The sequence below is a fragment of the Condylura cristata genome, unplaced genomic scaffold (genome assembly GCF_000260355.1).
Source record: "Condylura cristata isolate star-nosed mole 26May11 unplaced genomic scaffold, ConCri1.0 scaffold00007, whole genome shotgun sequence".
NCBI lineage: Eukaryota > Metazoa > Chordata > Mammalia > Eulipotyphla > Talpidae > Condylura > Condylura cristata.
The window spans coordinates 55,303,159-55,318,495 of record NW_004567108.1 but is presented as its reverse complement, the minus strand read 5'-3'; the positions used below and the strand labels follow the sequence as shown (position 1 = coordinate 55,318,495).

Genomic DNA, 15,337 nt, shown 5'->3' with positions numbered 1-15,337 from the left:
TGTACGCATAAATAAATAAATCTTTTTTTTTTTTAAAGATAGAAACCTCTAGTGTCATGAACTTACTGGTGTAAATTAATAAGCAGATCCTTGGGGGACTATGTCCAAGTTCAGCCCCAATGTTAAGCTTGGACCACATTTTTTGCATGGATTGTCTTTATAAGAGTATTACAATACTGATATGTAGTTTTAAGGCTGATTTGAATCCTAGCACATAAGGTTTAATGATGAACTACAAAGGCAGTTTCATTTCTGAAATTTTGTTATATGCATTTGACACAGTGAAAATTCAGTCAAAGTAGATTTCCTTTACCTTAAGCTTTTAACCTTAAAAGGTGTTTATATAAATATGATGCTCTATTGATATTGCCCTAATTTGTGGTAATGTCAAATACTAAAAATATGAGACTTTGGAGAGAACTATGATGTAGGGGAAGCACTCAAGAATTGCCTTATTTGGTGGAGAATATATTCTTTCACAGAGGATATCCTAACACGATGATTCATATTTTTAAAAAAGAATCGTATTTTCTGATGTTCTGAGTCATGTCCTATTTAAGAATCAGCTCTGATGAATTTGAAATTAAAAAATAATAAAGATAACTTGTACCAAGACTTTATTAAGCATTTCACTGAATACAAAGAAACTTTGTTACATTAAGAACACAATCTTATCAAAAAAATTCACATATACTAAACTGAACCATAGGTGTATATTTTGTTTACATCACATTTATTAAAGTATCAATGACCAGATCCTAAAAAGAGAAGGCACAGATCTGTCTCCCTCTGGTGAATTTCTGGTGTTTAATGAAGGAAATGTCACCAGCTCTGCAAATTTCCATGCTTTGGAAATGAAGCAAATCAACACAAATATGTGCAAATGGAACTATGAAATGAAAATGTTGTATTCAGGAATTTGGATTTTCTTAATACAAAAATTTCAAGAGAAGATGTAGGTGCCAAAAATGTCCCCAAACTCCATCCATAGTCAGCCTACATCAAAGAATCACTATTGGAGATGACCATATTTAGACTATTTTAGGAATTCCACCATGGTTCTGTCTTCTGCAAACTGTTCTAGAAACTGTCCTTAGAGCAGCTCATTGTTCTTACTCTGGAGTGTCTTAGATTTTCAGTTTCTCCCAAAAACTGCTGGTTGTAATAACCGGCTTTGGCAGATTTCATTGTCAGGGTCTACAGCCATCTTTGCCTGCTCCCCAACACCCCTCTCAGCCCCTGAGGAGACACACAGACCTGTGACTTGACCACAATGTTCCAATGACTTCTCTTTTCTTCTGTCAAACAAGCATGTTTTTCTATGTCAGCTTTTCCACAGTTCCACAGATGACCAATGTGATAAAAATAATTTGTGGCCAGCCGTTAATAACTTCTCTGAGAGAAGAGAAATTGAATTTTGTTAGAAGGTGCGCCACTCTCCAGAGGCATTTTTAATGTATAAGTTCATTTTGTCCCAATTAGTGGGAAATGTTACTTAAAGGATTACTGGAGATTTTTCTGCACCTCGAATATGAGTTTACTTTCTTTGTAGAATAATGAAGTCCATAAATTGATTGACATTGAAAACTTTTGAAAAGCATACGGTGCTCCACAAACTGTATTGTTTGCTCATGGAAACCCTGGTAAGTTGTTAAGCACATTTTTTCTTCGAAGGGATCTATGTGGGGGGGCAGGATACTCTGGAAAGTCACAACAGGCAGTGGAGAGAAATTTGAATGTGACAATATTAATTATGCCTTAATTTTTTCATCTATGAATTATTCCATCTATGAATTGTTCCTTCATAACGTATTTTTAGATTTGGCATGGACTAAATCTAATTATTCCATCTATGAATTGTTCCTTCATAACATACTTTTAGATTAGGCATGGGCCAACATTTTACTTCATGAAGGGCTTTAAGAACCATAGATCTTCTTGAATTCTCTTAAGATATGAAAGGAGGATAGCTCTCACCCTTTATTGGTAAACCAGATTAAAAAACAATAGAGGCATGATGCATAGAGGAAGAAAAAAAGAAACTCAATTGGCGATATTTGAATATCAGATAAACAATGAGTATTTTTTTAGTATTAGAATACTTTATGAAATATTTGGGAGATAAGCTAAAAATTTATTGTTTATCTGAAATTCACATCTCACTGGATATCGTTTTATCTGGCAACCCTTAATATGGAAAAAAAAATTATGAAGGAAAAATAAAGGGAGGAAAACTAATCACCAGATCCCAGGTCCTTACAAGATTGAAGAGTTTTTTGCTTTGAGCATGTCAAGCCTATGCAGATCCTTAATCTAGTCATGACTTTTCTATAAGTGAATTATATGTAGGCTAAGGGGTAAAAGAGCTTCTATAGGCTTGTTTTTTGAGGTCAATAACATGTTGGAACCACCTAATATTGATGAGTCTTTGGTTACTCTCACAGAGTTAGAGAAGTTCATATGAACCGAGAAGATCCAACTTTTAAAATGCAATGGTTTGGAGAAACTTTTCATGGGAAACCCTTCTTTACAAGCAAGATGGTTCCATGTTTGGAGAACAGCTTTAGCGGCACATCGACAATGTGGTTGTTGGAAACGAATGTGAATTTAGGAGGTTTTTTGGAATGAAAATGAAGTTAATTAATTGGTGGTAACTGGAAACTTATGAAAAGCATAGAATGTTCCACGAACAGGACTCTTTGGTAATGGAAACTCAGAGTAAGTTGTAAAGCACATTCCTCATCTGATGTTTCAAAAGGTCATGTTTAACTGAAACATCATTTCTCTTGAAGTTTGAATCTGAATGCAGCAACAAGAAATGGCAATGCATTAAGACTGGTCATTATGTGCCCTTTTTTAGGATAAGTTTGATTTTCATAAGATACAATACACATACACACCACACAGGCACGTACTTCTGACTCATACAAGTATATGTTTAGAACAAATACCTACAAAATAGTATCACAAAATGAAATCAGAGTTACACAATGTTCAACAGACAGTCAACACATTTTTACAAATTCTACAGACCATTTTGTCATTGTCATTAGGAAAATGAACAACTTAGAGCATTATTTAAAATGGCTATATAACACAGGAACCACCAATAAGTTATGGCAAATACAGCACTTACACCATTGTGTCACTGAAATCTAGTTGAAAGACTAAAGTACTATCAAACAAAATATTTTAAAAACCTTGATTAGCATATCCTGAGGGACACTGCATGGTTTTCTATTAGCAATTCAAAATGCGACCACTCTCATTTAAATGAGCGACCAAAGGTGTCATTGGATCACGAAAGCAGTAGCACTGAAAAATTCATGAAAACATGCATTTCCTGAGACTTCCAAATTTTCCAGACTGGAATCCTAACAGGGGAGAACCTGAACAGTTAACCTTGGCGGAAAAGATGACAGAACCTCAAATAACTCAAAGTAACCTTAAATGAAGATGCATATTTGTTTGTAATTTCTCTTCAAGCATACTTTTGCTTCTCCAGTTCAAAGTGTCAGTGAAAATGTGGCTGGACTCTCACTGCTAGGCATTTCTTATTTATAAAGATCTCATTTTTCATTGGTCTTCCAGTGATTTTTTTTCCTCTTAAATATTTAATTATTTGAATTACGTGTGTGCCTACTAGTGCAAGAGATCCTGTTTACGAGTTAAAATGGCAATAAGATCAGGTTGATAATTAGAGTGCAGTTTCCATGTGAATAATGTTATAAGTGTGAGAATGTACACGCCAAGCATGTGTGTGTGTGTTTACATGTGTGTTCATACACAGGCACAAAATGACAAACACTTCATGCTCTAATACATTCACATTTAGGTGGCATTCCATGAAAAGTGAATTTTCCTAGTATGGCTGAAAGTGAAGATTGAGGTCATCATATAAAATATCCTAAGGCTTTGAAAAGATGCTTTCTCATTTGCTGTATTCACATGACTGTGTTGTGATCAGTGAGACAGAAATGATAATGGCAGGATTCATCACTGTGACTCTTCCGAATGAAAAACAAGGTAGAAAGCCAAAAATGGTATCTGGGCATGGATTCCCTCATCTCACCCACTCCTTAGATTTCCTAGATTGGCTTAAAACTGGATAGTATTATTTTTGTTTGTTTGTTTGCCTGGCAGGACTTGTGACACAGAGTTGGAAGGAACAGGAAAGAAAAGTGCCCCAAGATGTAAATCCTCCCACCTTGAGACCTATCTGTAGCCCTTGTGCTGTGAGCTATCTAGAAAGACACCGCCCCACTGAGATAGGGGGAGAGTTGGGGTGGGAGGAGCTGGTGGCTTGGGGCTAAGGTAAGTTCTGGCCTCACCCCCCACCTCTTGATGTAAGTCCCCAGCCTGCTCCCTGAGTGTGCTCCAGGGCAGAGCCAATGGACAAAAGCCAACCACAGGTACCTCTCCATTGCCCTTTTAAAAGAATCATTCCTTGTGAACTCTTCTTTAGTTGGAGGAACATGGCTCACTTTTCCCTGTTTACTCTTTAGAAATTAAGGCAAGTCCATTTATCCTCAGGGCCTGTTTTCTAGGCATCATATGTATGCAGGGAACCATATCATTGACTTGAAATAACCTTTTGTCAAACAGGTTTTCTGTGTGCGTGTCATTAATAATAATGAAAAGCTTTCTCTGGTAAGAATCTGCATGATTAGGCTAATGCTTCAGTGTTTGTTTTTTCCAGCACCCAAATGACAAAGCTAACCTAAGCAAACATTACAAGAAAGCATTTAAGTTAAAAAAAAAATCATTACTATATCTGATTCATTGTCAATATGTTGAAAGATCTGTTTTCTGCTATATTTATAAGTTAAATCTTTGTGTCATGGCAAGTGTGCTTAGCTGAACATGCTCTTGAGGCATGAATAATGAATAATCAGAGAGACAGTCTGCCCCAAAAGCAAGTTTATAGGACATGAATCTCGATAATCCACAGTCCTTTAAAAATGATTCTTATTCAATTGCAGGTGAAGGGGTGAGGGGGGGGGAGAATAAAACTGCCAGGGAAAGATGAACAAAAATTATATATATGTAAATAATTAAGTCCCAGCTAGACTATTTTTACAAAAATATTTAATATCATCATCTATTCTACTTTCAGAGTTCTTATCACTCATTTTAGGTTTTAAGAGTTACAGTCTTAAGACTATTTAATATTATCGTTGCTGTCTTGCAAAAAGAAGAGTTGTGATTCTGTCTATGTCTGTATTTGTGTGACTTGTATTTATTTGTGTATTGCATGCACAGAAGTGGGTATATATTGTGTTAGGCAAGACATAGACATACAACTGGGAAAGAGAACATATCTGCTGTGTGTAAAATGCATGCTACTTGTTCTACACACACACTGACACACTTCTCATAAACATTCTTTTCCATTAAACAATTCCTATTCCCTCATGCAGCTGTTAATAAATACTATTTTCTGACAGTGAGTATTTATAATCTTTTAATTAACTCTTTATTATCTATAGTCTTCACATACATACTCTTGGAATTGACTCCCCCTTATCTAGGCCTAAGAGATTAAACCAATTATCCTACATTTAAATTAGTTAAAATCAGAGGGCATGCTTCTACTTCTCTGTGGCCCCACTTTGTATGGACTATATTTTCCCAAGAAACTATCAAGGAAATTATCTCTAAACATGAAAATAAAGTAATTCATAATTGTAATAATTTGAGCATATTTGAGAAATGCCTCACAAAGACTGAGAAACATAGGCAAGGGTTATTGTGCTCTTCTAAGACTATTTTAGACTCGTCACATTTCACAAAGGTTCCAAGCAAAAAACAAGCTCAAAGCTGTATTATAATTTTTCTTCTCTATAGAATCGGATTATCAAATGTTGACCTGCAGACACTCGCTGTGATACATTTACAGTCTCATTCTCGACCCTGGGGAGAGGGAGCTATGAAGGGGAGGTAGTGTCGATTTTCATAAGTCTGCCCAGGGGAGAGGGAACTATGAAGGGGAGGTAGTGTCGATTTTCATAAGTCTGCCCAGGTCATAGAGATAATTTATGGATCTTTGAGATTTCATGGGCACAGTTTCAAAAACATTGCTCTAAGGCTTTCCACCACCTTTCTTCAACTTCACGTAGGAAAATCAAATCAAAGCTTCTTGAAATATCTTCCTCAAACACTTGAACCTATGATGACATATTTGGATTCTGATTGATTAGAGAAATTTACATACTAGTTCATTTCTTTCTTTTTCTTCTTAAAAAAAAAGCAAATAAAAATCATTTGAAGACAATTGCAAAAGTTCTTTTCAGACTTTTCTGACTTTAACACACTTGTCATAACTTACAATTACTGGGCATTTCAGAGCAATTCTATTTAAGTTATCCTTTAATTAAAATGGTATTCATCTCCCCTCCTACTATTTTTCATTACGGAGTTGGCACAAACAGTTTTTCCAAAAATTTTTACTCTATACATATAGCTGCCTGAAATAGAAATACTGTGAAACACTATTATTTCACATAACAAACAAACAAACAAACAAAATCACTGGTCATGGTCTTCAATATTTACTGAGGCAGGGAAACTGACTGGATACATATTTTCTATGATCATGAGTTAGCAGTGATCACCCAGTTGCAGATGACCACAGAATATTATATCAAGTCCCACAAAACAAATTTCAATACAACAATGTAATACATGTTATGTTGAGCATTCAATTGTTTGGAGTTTCACACAGCAGCTGACTAAAAAAAGTGCACTAGAGGGAGCAGAAAGATTCAGCAAGAGAATGCAGACAATGTTGGTTGGTGCCTTAGGCTGAAACCAGAAACGCAATCAAGTAAACACTCAGAAGTATTACGATACAAAGACTAATTTTGAAAAGCAAAATTCACTGGTCTTTTTATCCCTAACACTAAATTTTGCTCATCAAATGGGAAATGAATTATTTATAGTAATGCAGAATATGATTATAATCACTGAAGAAATGGCTTCCCTCTTTTCCCACCCACTACCAGCCCTAATCCCTTCAGAGACTCAGTGGAATAGGAAGATCAGAGTGTTTATAGATAAAATGCCTAACACGATGAGTCTTCTCTGTCTTATGCGTGGACGTGGATGCTCTAAATGGTGCTATCAAGTGTTGGCTTCTCCTTCATCAAAGACATAGTTGAGCTTTATGACAGTGCTGATGAAATCACCAAGTTCTACAAAATCAGCAGTGACAATATTGATGCCGCTCTCTCCTGGTTTCTGCATGCGGACCCATTGCATCATGGCTGGGAGGGCTCTGAGAACAGAAGAAATAAAGATGTCACTAAAGGCCAGACATTATTTTTCAAGCTTACAATTCCCAGCTTCATTTAGTTTTCTCTCTAAAGAAATGTCCCAATTATAGCCACAAAATGGAGGGGAAAAAGTCAAAGGACAATGCTAATTTCTTAAACTTTGAAGAGGTTCTGCAGGAAAAATGTTCACAGCCTGCTCTATCTACACTGGTCTCTCCATCTTTGAAAAATGTCAGTGCTGTGAGAGTTTATAGTGAAGGTTGTCCACTATTCTGATTTGGTGTGGTGTGGCTGCAGTCTCCAGGGATATGGGAACTGAGGTCAGAGATGAATACATGCACGTAGCAAACACTTCTTATCAACCTCCTTCTTTCTAGACATTTTTAGATAGTGCCAGATATTGTAAATAGACATAATAGCAAAAATCTTTGCATTCAGATCTCATGTTTCAGTGGCGGGCAGGTGCACGAGGAGGAAAAGTGTATACCAGGGCTCATTCCTTTAGAAGTATTTATACCAAGGGTCTATTAGGTTGCAGGTACCATTGTTGGAACAAACCAGATCAAAATGTTCACCTGTGTGAGGCTGACATTCTTGTAAATAGAGATAGCTGATAAATTCTTACCATAAGCAAACTATCATTTAGTAGGAGGGAATGCATTATATAAAAATGGAGCAAAAAAGAGCACTAGGAGAATGGAGGTGAAGAGTGTTGCAATTGTGACTTAAAACAGGTTGCCTTAGTAGGACTCACAAAAAGGGGACATTTGTGCAAAAGCTTGAAGTTGTGCGGGTATCCAGGCAAAGCATTTCAGATGCTGCCATGACCCTAGAGAGGTTGGTATACCTAAAGCTGTTAAAAGGAAGGAGAAACTAGTAAGAAGTGAACAATATACAAAGGGAACAATATACAAAGAAGGACAGATCAATAGAGGATTCAGGGCCACTCTAAGAGCTGTAAGGTTTACTCTGAGTGAAGTGAGAGCCTGTGCAAGTTCCTGAGTGGGACAGCAGTGTGATCTGACTTTCATTGTAAAAGATGATTCATCCCTAAGGGAGTGCAGAGGAGAATGACCTAGCTGAGCCTGCGAAGTCAGGGGAAACTTTCCAAACACATTTTCCTGAATGTAAAAGCATAAGGAGGTTTCAGTTGGATGAAGGTGAGAGTGGGGGAAAGGACAGATAAAACATTGTCAGGCAGAGGAAATACCAGCTCTTCATTCATTAGCAGAAGTATAGAGTACGCTCAAGAGACAGACATATATAAGCAATGGCATAAGGGTGTACAGGACCCTTGGTAGCACCACTGTGTCTTGAAGGAGGGTGGGATTTCCATGAGAAAGAGATAAACTGAGGTCAGAGAAGTGATGGGGCAATGCCAAGATAAGTGTGAGTTAACACGCATAGACATTAAGTTCCTGGATGGTCTGGAAGTGAGGAGAGGGAAGAAGGAATGATGGAGTTAAGAATCTGAAAGTTACATCACAATTTCAAGAAGGACTTGAAAAATGTAGGAGAGAGAAGACAGGAAGAAAAAAAAAAGGACCTTCAGAAATGTAGATCAACTGAAAGTTTAACAACTTTCAGGGCAATAACATGATTAGATTTGTGATTTGGAGAAATTAGTTTGTCCTTTAAGTGGAGAAACGAAGAGGGGAGAGCAAGACTAAGGGCAGGAGTAACAATTGGGGTGGTATTAAAATAACTCGGGCAGAGACAAAGGTCATTTAAACCGCAGGTAGGGGCAGCAATAAGTATATACTAAAAGGAGCTCAAGTGCCACGTTCAAGTGCATGCATACAGACTGAGGCATCTTTGAGACACGGGAGTTGAGATCTCAGTTGGTAGTTGAGTAATTGTGATGTTCAGACACAGAGCTGTCTGAGAGACACCCAACAGAGAGAACAGTTAGAACCATGACAGTGGATATTACAGAGGAAGATTTTATAGACAGGAAAGAGAAGGGGAAGAAAAGGATAAGCAGTGTTTTAGGAATGGACTGAGAAGTTGATTCAGTCAAATGTAAAAAGTCGTCACAAAAGTAGGGAAAAACACACAGTGCTGTGAAAATCAAGGAAAAAGGAGGCCATGTTCTTTTCATTCATGCACTAAAGCATAGAGGTAATACACATGCATGTTTCCAGATCTCAGAAACTATAGCTAGTCTAAACAAACTCAACCCATCCAGGCAAAATAAGGTCAGCTACCTCGGAATATGTTAATCTTTGTTAATGTATTGTTAATACTTTAAAAAATCCAATTCAGGATTTTTAACAAATACATTTTTTTTGTTAAGCACACAGGAGAATCTTGTTTTTCTTCTTAAAGAGCATAATATGGATCTATAAAGTTTAAATGCTCTAAAAGTGGACTTGCAGGTGGAGAAATTTAGTCCTTGCAGAAGAGAGTTCTAAGTTAAAAAATCTGGATCACTGGAACGCAGATACCAGTGTATTCAAGGTCATTAGGAAGGCAGATGCTTGAGAAATATGTGTACACAGCCTCTCTTGTTTGAATCTGATTACTTCTGTACTTGCCAGAACAGATGATGTATCTCTGCAGCATTGGCTTGGCTATTTTAGAAAAGGTAGATACTCTTTGGAAACCATATCAGAACCAGTACATTTCCTGCAAATAATGTCTGTTAGGCAGTTAACTCACCTTGAGAGGTAAGAGGTATAGTGGATAAGAGTGATGGGGTCAGTGCTAATTCTGTGCTAGTGAGTCACTGGCTCATCAACCCCCCTGGAGTAGTAAGTCATGGGAGGTGCCTGAGCAACCAATTTCCCATCTTAGAACCACGATCACCACAGAAACAGCTCTGCAGATGCCATCTAGTATTCTAAGATTAAATTCTTGGACCCAAACTTGAAACAACTAATTGTTATCCCCATGGAGAGATGTTCAGAGAACATAAGTGCTCTTCTCTGTTTCTCTATAAAAGACATTGCTTTGAGGATTGATGAAACATCCTTTGGAACAGACTGTAGTCCACAGTTGAAGTATGAAATTTATATTTAAAATACCATTTTTGAGTCATGGAAATATTTCTATTTTCTATTCAGATATTCTTTCCTAAAGTCAATATGATACCAAAGATAAAACCAGAAATAATGTCAAGCTGAATTTCAAATAGTCAGTCTTAAATAAAATTATGTTAAATAAAAAGATTCAACAGAATGCATTAAAATAGCAGAAGCAACTGATGTTAAAACAATAATTTGGAGCAGTATTTCTTACCTTTTTTCACTAGTTTCTACCTATGGAGCCTTTTAAAAAATATATCTTTTTTTCCTGCTTGTCCTCCATCTCTGTGAAGTTTAAATACCATAGCTAGACTCTGTGTCTGTTTATATTATCTTTGTCTATCTGAGTCTACATGTATGTTTATGTATGTATATGCACATATACACAGCACACACAATTGTGTATGTATATGTATGCACATATATGAGTATATAATATACGGAGATGTGTGTGTGTATATATGTGTGTGTGTGTGTGTATGTATGGGTGTGTGTGTGTGTGTGTGTGTGTGTGTGTATATATATATGCAGATACACACATCCACACATATATACACATAAATTTCTATTTGCACCCTCACCTTAATAGCCAAATTTCTTCCCTTAGGACAATATTGACATTTAGATAATTAATTAGAATTAGAGTGCACAGACAAATCTCTCTAATGGTAATAAATTAATGGCTCCATGTAACCATTCTATTGGTATAATATGGACTGGTTACAATTAAATTTTTGAAATCACTCATTTATTCTTTCACTTTTTTTATTCATTCAACAAAGCTGTATGGATTGAACACCTGTGGAACCTTCCAAAAGTCATCTTGGAGTGAAGAGCTTCTTCATTCAATTTAGAGGTATTGACACAGTCTTGTCCCCCACACTTTTTCTGCATTCCCTGACTTACTCTCATTTGAAAACATTATTCCTTTACATGAACAATTGCAAGTTCTTCTCTCACCTCTAAGATCCACCAGGCTCTTTAGCAGCGTGTATGAGTTCCTCCATATCCTTCTCATACCACTCACCTCATATATCCCTCCTTACTTTTACTTGTTATTTTCTAAGCCCTAATTTGTTCTCCAAAAATGCTGACATGTTTGTATTTCTCTCATAACATACCTGTAATTTTAGCTCTCTGTATTTACTCAGAACTTTGGTGTGCCATACCACCCTCTTTCCATAGCCTTTTTTGGTCTGACTAATTACTGCTAACCCTGACAATTTTCTCCATGCATTATCCTAATCACTCCCATCCAAATCTGGTTTGAAAAATCCCCTTTTTAATGTTTTATAATACTTTAACATAGTTCCATGACTGTACATTGTAATAAGACTGAGATTATTTATTTCCATCAGTGCCTGCACACTGCACACTTTTCAAAAAACATATCATCATCTTCAAAATGCTCCTTCCATCTACCAAAGCCCTTGAACCCAAAAGGAAAACAGTATATTTGCTGAACTCAAATGCTGAACTAGAAATCCTGGTGTCAGAAGCTGCAAAGCCTAACTAGCAAAATGGAGATGATCAGTCTTCCCAACTCAATACCATACAAACAAGTGGGCATAGGATACTATGAGAGCATATAGGAAAAACAATTTATTTTACTTGAAGGAATATAGCACAAAACAGATATTTGAGCTTGGCCATGATTAGATGTTCTTTAGATAAGAAGAAGGAAGGAATTGCAAGAAAAGGGAGCAGACCATGAAAAAACATATAGTTCAGAGAGGAGAGCTTCAGTAATCTCGTATAACTGAAACTTTGTACGCTTTAATCACCATCTTCCCATTTCCTCCTCTCCTTAGGCCCTGTCAATATCACCATTTTCACTTTAATCCTGAGTTTGACTGTTTTCAACTTCACATGTAAGTAAGATCACACAATATTAGTTTTCCTGTTTCTGGCTTATTTTACTTAGCATAAGGACCTCCTAACAATACTGTAATTCTATACAAAAATTTGCTAAAAGGGTAGATCCCATGTTAAGTATTCTCGACATGATGACAATAAAATAACAACAGTAGTAATAATAAAGAAGGGGGGAGAAGTAATGAATAAATTATATGACCTTGAAGGTAGTTGATAGCTCTACAGGTATATAGTTATCCCCTACCCCAACAAGTGTATATGTTAAATGCTTAGAGCTTTTTATATGTCAACCATAACTCACTAAAGTGGCTTAATAAAAAAGCATATGAGCAAGGAAGCTATTATATAATTGGGAGAGAGGGGAAATCAGAGTGTAGTGGACATGGAAGCAGAGAGACAAGTGGGTGGGTGACAGGGGTAGGGGAAAAGCAAAGATGTTAGCCAGATTATTAAGAGCCTTTTTTGACAGTCTGTAGACAGTAAATATATTCTAAAAATATTTTGAAAGATTTCTCAGTGATTTTATTCAATTAAAGAAGAGTTATTTGATTTCCCTATGTAAAGATGGATCTAATATTAATTCTATACAAAGCATATCATGTAATGACACCAAAACTTGTATTCTTTCCACATAAGATCTCATTGTCTTCCTTAAAATTCTGAGAAGAAAAAGAACTTCACATTGTTGTTAGGTACACAGACTAGTAAAGAGACTTACCATAAATATCTCTAATGTGTGAGTAAGCAATTCCACTCCTATGTATCTGAACTGAGAATGTAAAAACAAAGCCCATAGGCACTTCTATGGGCCCTCCTACATTCATTTCAATGTTATTTATAATTGCCAAGTTATGTAAATAGCCTAAGTGCTTAAGACACATAAGTGGATTAAGAAGTTGTAATATATACATGGAATACTATTCAGCTCTAAAAATGGATATCTTACCAACTGCAATAACATGGATGGAATAGCAGGGCATTATGCTAGGTAAATAAACCAGAATGAAAAACACAAATACTGGATGGGGTCACTTACAGAAGGAATATAGAAAAACTAAACAAAGAGTTATATAGCAGAATCAGTAACAAACCCTACAAAACTGACCATAGAATTAATGCTACCCAAGGGGAAGGGAGAAGAAGGAAAACAAAGTGGGGAGGGACTCCAATGGATTATGGTGGAAGGTTGTATTATGGGTGTTTGGTAATAGATATGTGTAGTAACATAGATCAGAGGAGGTGTGACCCTATACCTTTAATTATATACAGTAATTATATACAGTAAACCAGCATTCTCTCAATGAAAACAGTAATATAATTTTAAAAGTTTTTGGATCACTATGAGATCCTGAAAAGCTTTCTTTCATCTGTTATTTCCACCTTTATAGTAAAAAATCTGCTAGTGTATTTTGAGTAGCATTCACTAGTATTATGAAAGAAATTATTTCTAAGCAAAAGAACAATCCAAAGAGATTACTAAATTCCTTTTGAATTTGAATTAATATTTTACTATTATGTAATGGTCTCCTTTAATATAGAAAGATAAAATTATGCAAACACTGCAATGTTGTCTTATATGTATTCCCATTTTTTTTCTTTTTTTTTTTTTTAAGATTTATTTATTTATTCATACAGACTGGGGTACAGGCCAGAGATGCGGAGGGTGAGAGGATTCACCAGAGACAGAGTGGGGAGCAGAACAGGCAGATCGACGAAGTACACTGCTGAGGGGAGCAGCGGGCGGGTCAGGAGAGGTCTGCCACGCCATGTGGTCACCTCCGGGGCAGGCGGGGATCGAACTCATGAGGAAGTGGCTTTAGTTTCTCAGTGCAGTGCTTTAGCCCGCTGCGCCACCAGGGAGGGCCCTGTATTCCCATTTTCTTAACCTCTCTTTTTTCATTAGTGTTAGGTTTATGATGTGGATTTAGACTATTTACTTGCAAGACCTCAATGACTACAATAATCATTTCAAGTTAAATAAAAAGGATAAAGTCATAACACTGGCCTTGAATCTCGTTTCAGGCAGTTTTAATCAAATCTCAGTATCAGAAATTATTATAAGCAAATTATTGAGTTATTTCTAAACCTCAGTTTATCATCTATAAAATAGGTGCAATAACAAGATTGTGTAAGTGCAAGTAATGTGTTTACATAAGTGCCTGTCTCTCTATAAGTGGCATTCTGTTGAATACTCACTGAGTGACAGCCTATAGAATTCCCTGCTCTGGCGGCTGGGGAGCCTCAATGAAAGAAGACAGCAAGGACTTCTGATAGCAACACCAGCTGTAATGTCATGTAAAAAGGACTTGTGGAATTTCTTTCCAACTTTCACAATTCCAATAAAAGACAGAAGGGAGGTGAGGGTGTTCTCATGCTCTCAGGGAAAGAAAGGTTTGGGGGAACAATCCATGGAAGGATTTTGTTTCCTGGGCACCCAGTTGTAGTATGCCTTTTCCATCAGAGTCTAAATTATTGGTAAAAGGGTAAGTCCAAAATCCGAACTTGGAAAGTGAAGCTTCAAAGTCCTTCTCTGGCATAAGGAGCTCTCCAGAGGAAAGGCCTCTTTAGACAGATCACAGGTTTCTTAGAAGAGAAACAGACAAGTCTGCAGGAATCGGAAAACCTCTCACCTCCAAAAAAGCAAGCAGAGGGGAGAGATGTTGAATCTCTGCTGGGCTGGCTTTGATAACTGGTTTTGAAACACTTAAAGGAAAAGATTCAGGCGTTGGAAGTGCTGAGTTTAGTCACCCTCAGTATGCTGATCGTGACATGGTAATTCATGAACATCTTATACACAAAGTGCTTCAATCGCCTCCCAGTGCTTTTAGGACAAAGATAAAAATCCTTAACTGGCTGAAAGGACTCTGAATAAAGGCTACTGGTGCTTTTCCTATTTTATCTCTACTCAGCACAGCCTCACTGAATGGCAGCCTCATCCTTAGTCTTGCTCATCTGACCAGCTTGATTCTGTCAGGGAAGTTTGTCAACACTGTTTTTATTTGTTTTTATTTGTTTACAAAGAATAACTTATCTTCCCTAACCCTTCGCTTGGCCAACTCATTTATCTTTGGGTGATACTTTAAATGTTACTTCTTCCAAATACTAGTTAGAATGATAATCATTGTTATATGTTTGATCAATATCTGTCTCCTCAGCTAGCAA

The 15,337-nt window shown here is 36.7% G+C and overlaps 1 protein-coding gene across 1 annotated transcript in view; it reads right to left on the bottom strand.

Moving 5' to 3' along the window:
• Nucleotides 1-600: 600 nt before the first annotated feature.
• The window catches only part of PLCXD3 (phosphatidylinositol-specific phospholipase C, X domain containing 3), a 128,905-nt gene continuing 114,168 nt past the window's right edge, over nt 601-15,337 (bottom strand). Inside the window, exon 3 of the mRNA XM_004678349.2 lies at nt 601-7,276. Within this exon, the coding sequence (XP_004678406.1) occupies nt 7,123-7,276 (154 nt within the window). The 3' untranslated portion in view covers nt 601-7,122. The remainder of the gene's footprint in view (nt 7,277-15,337) is intronic.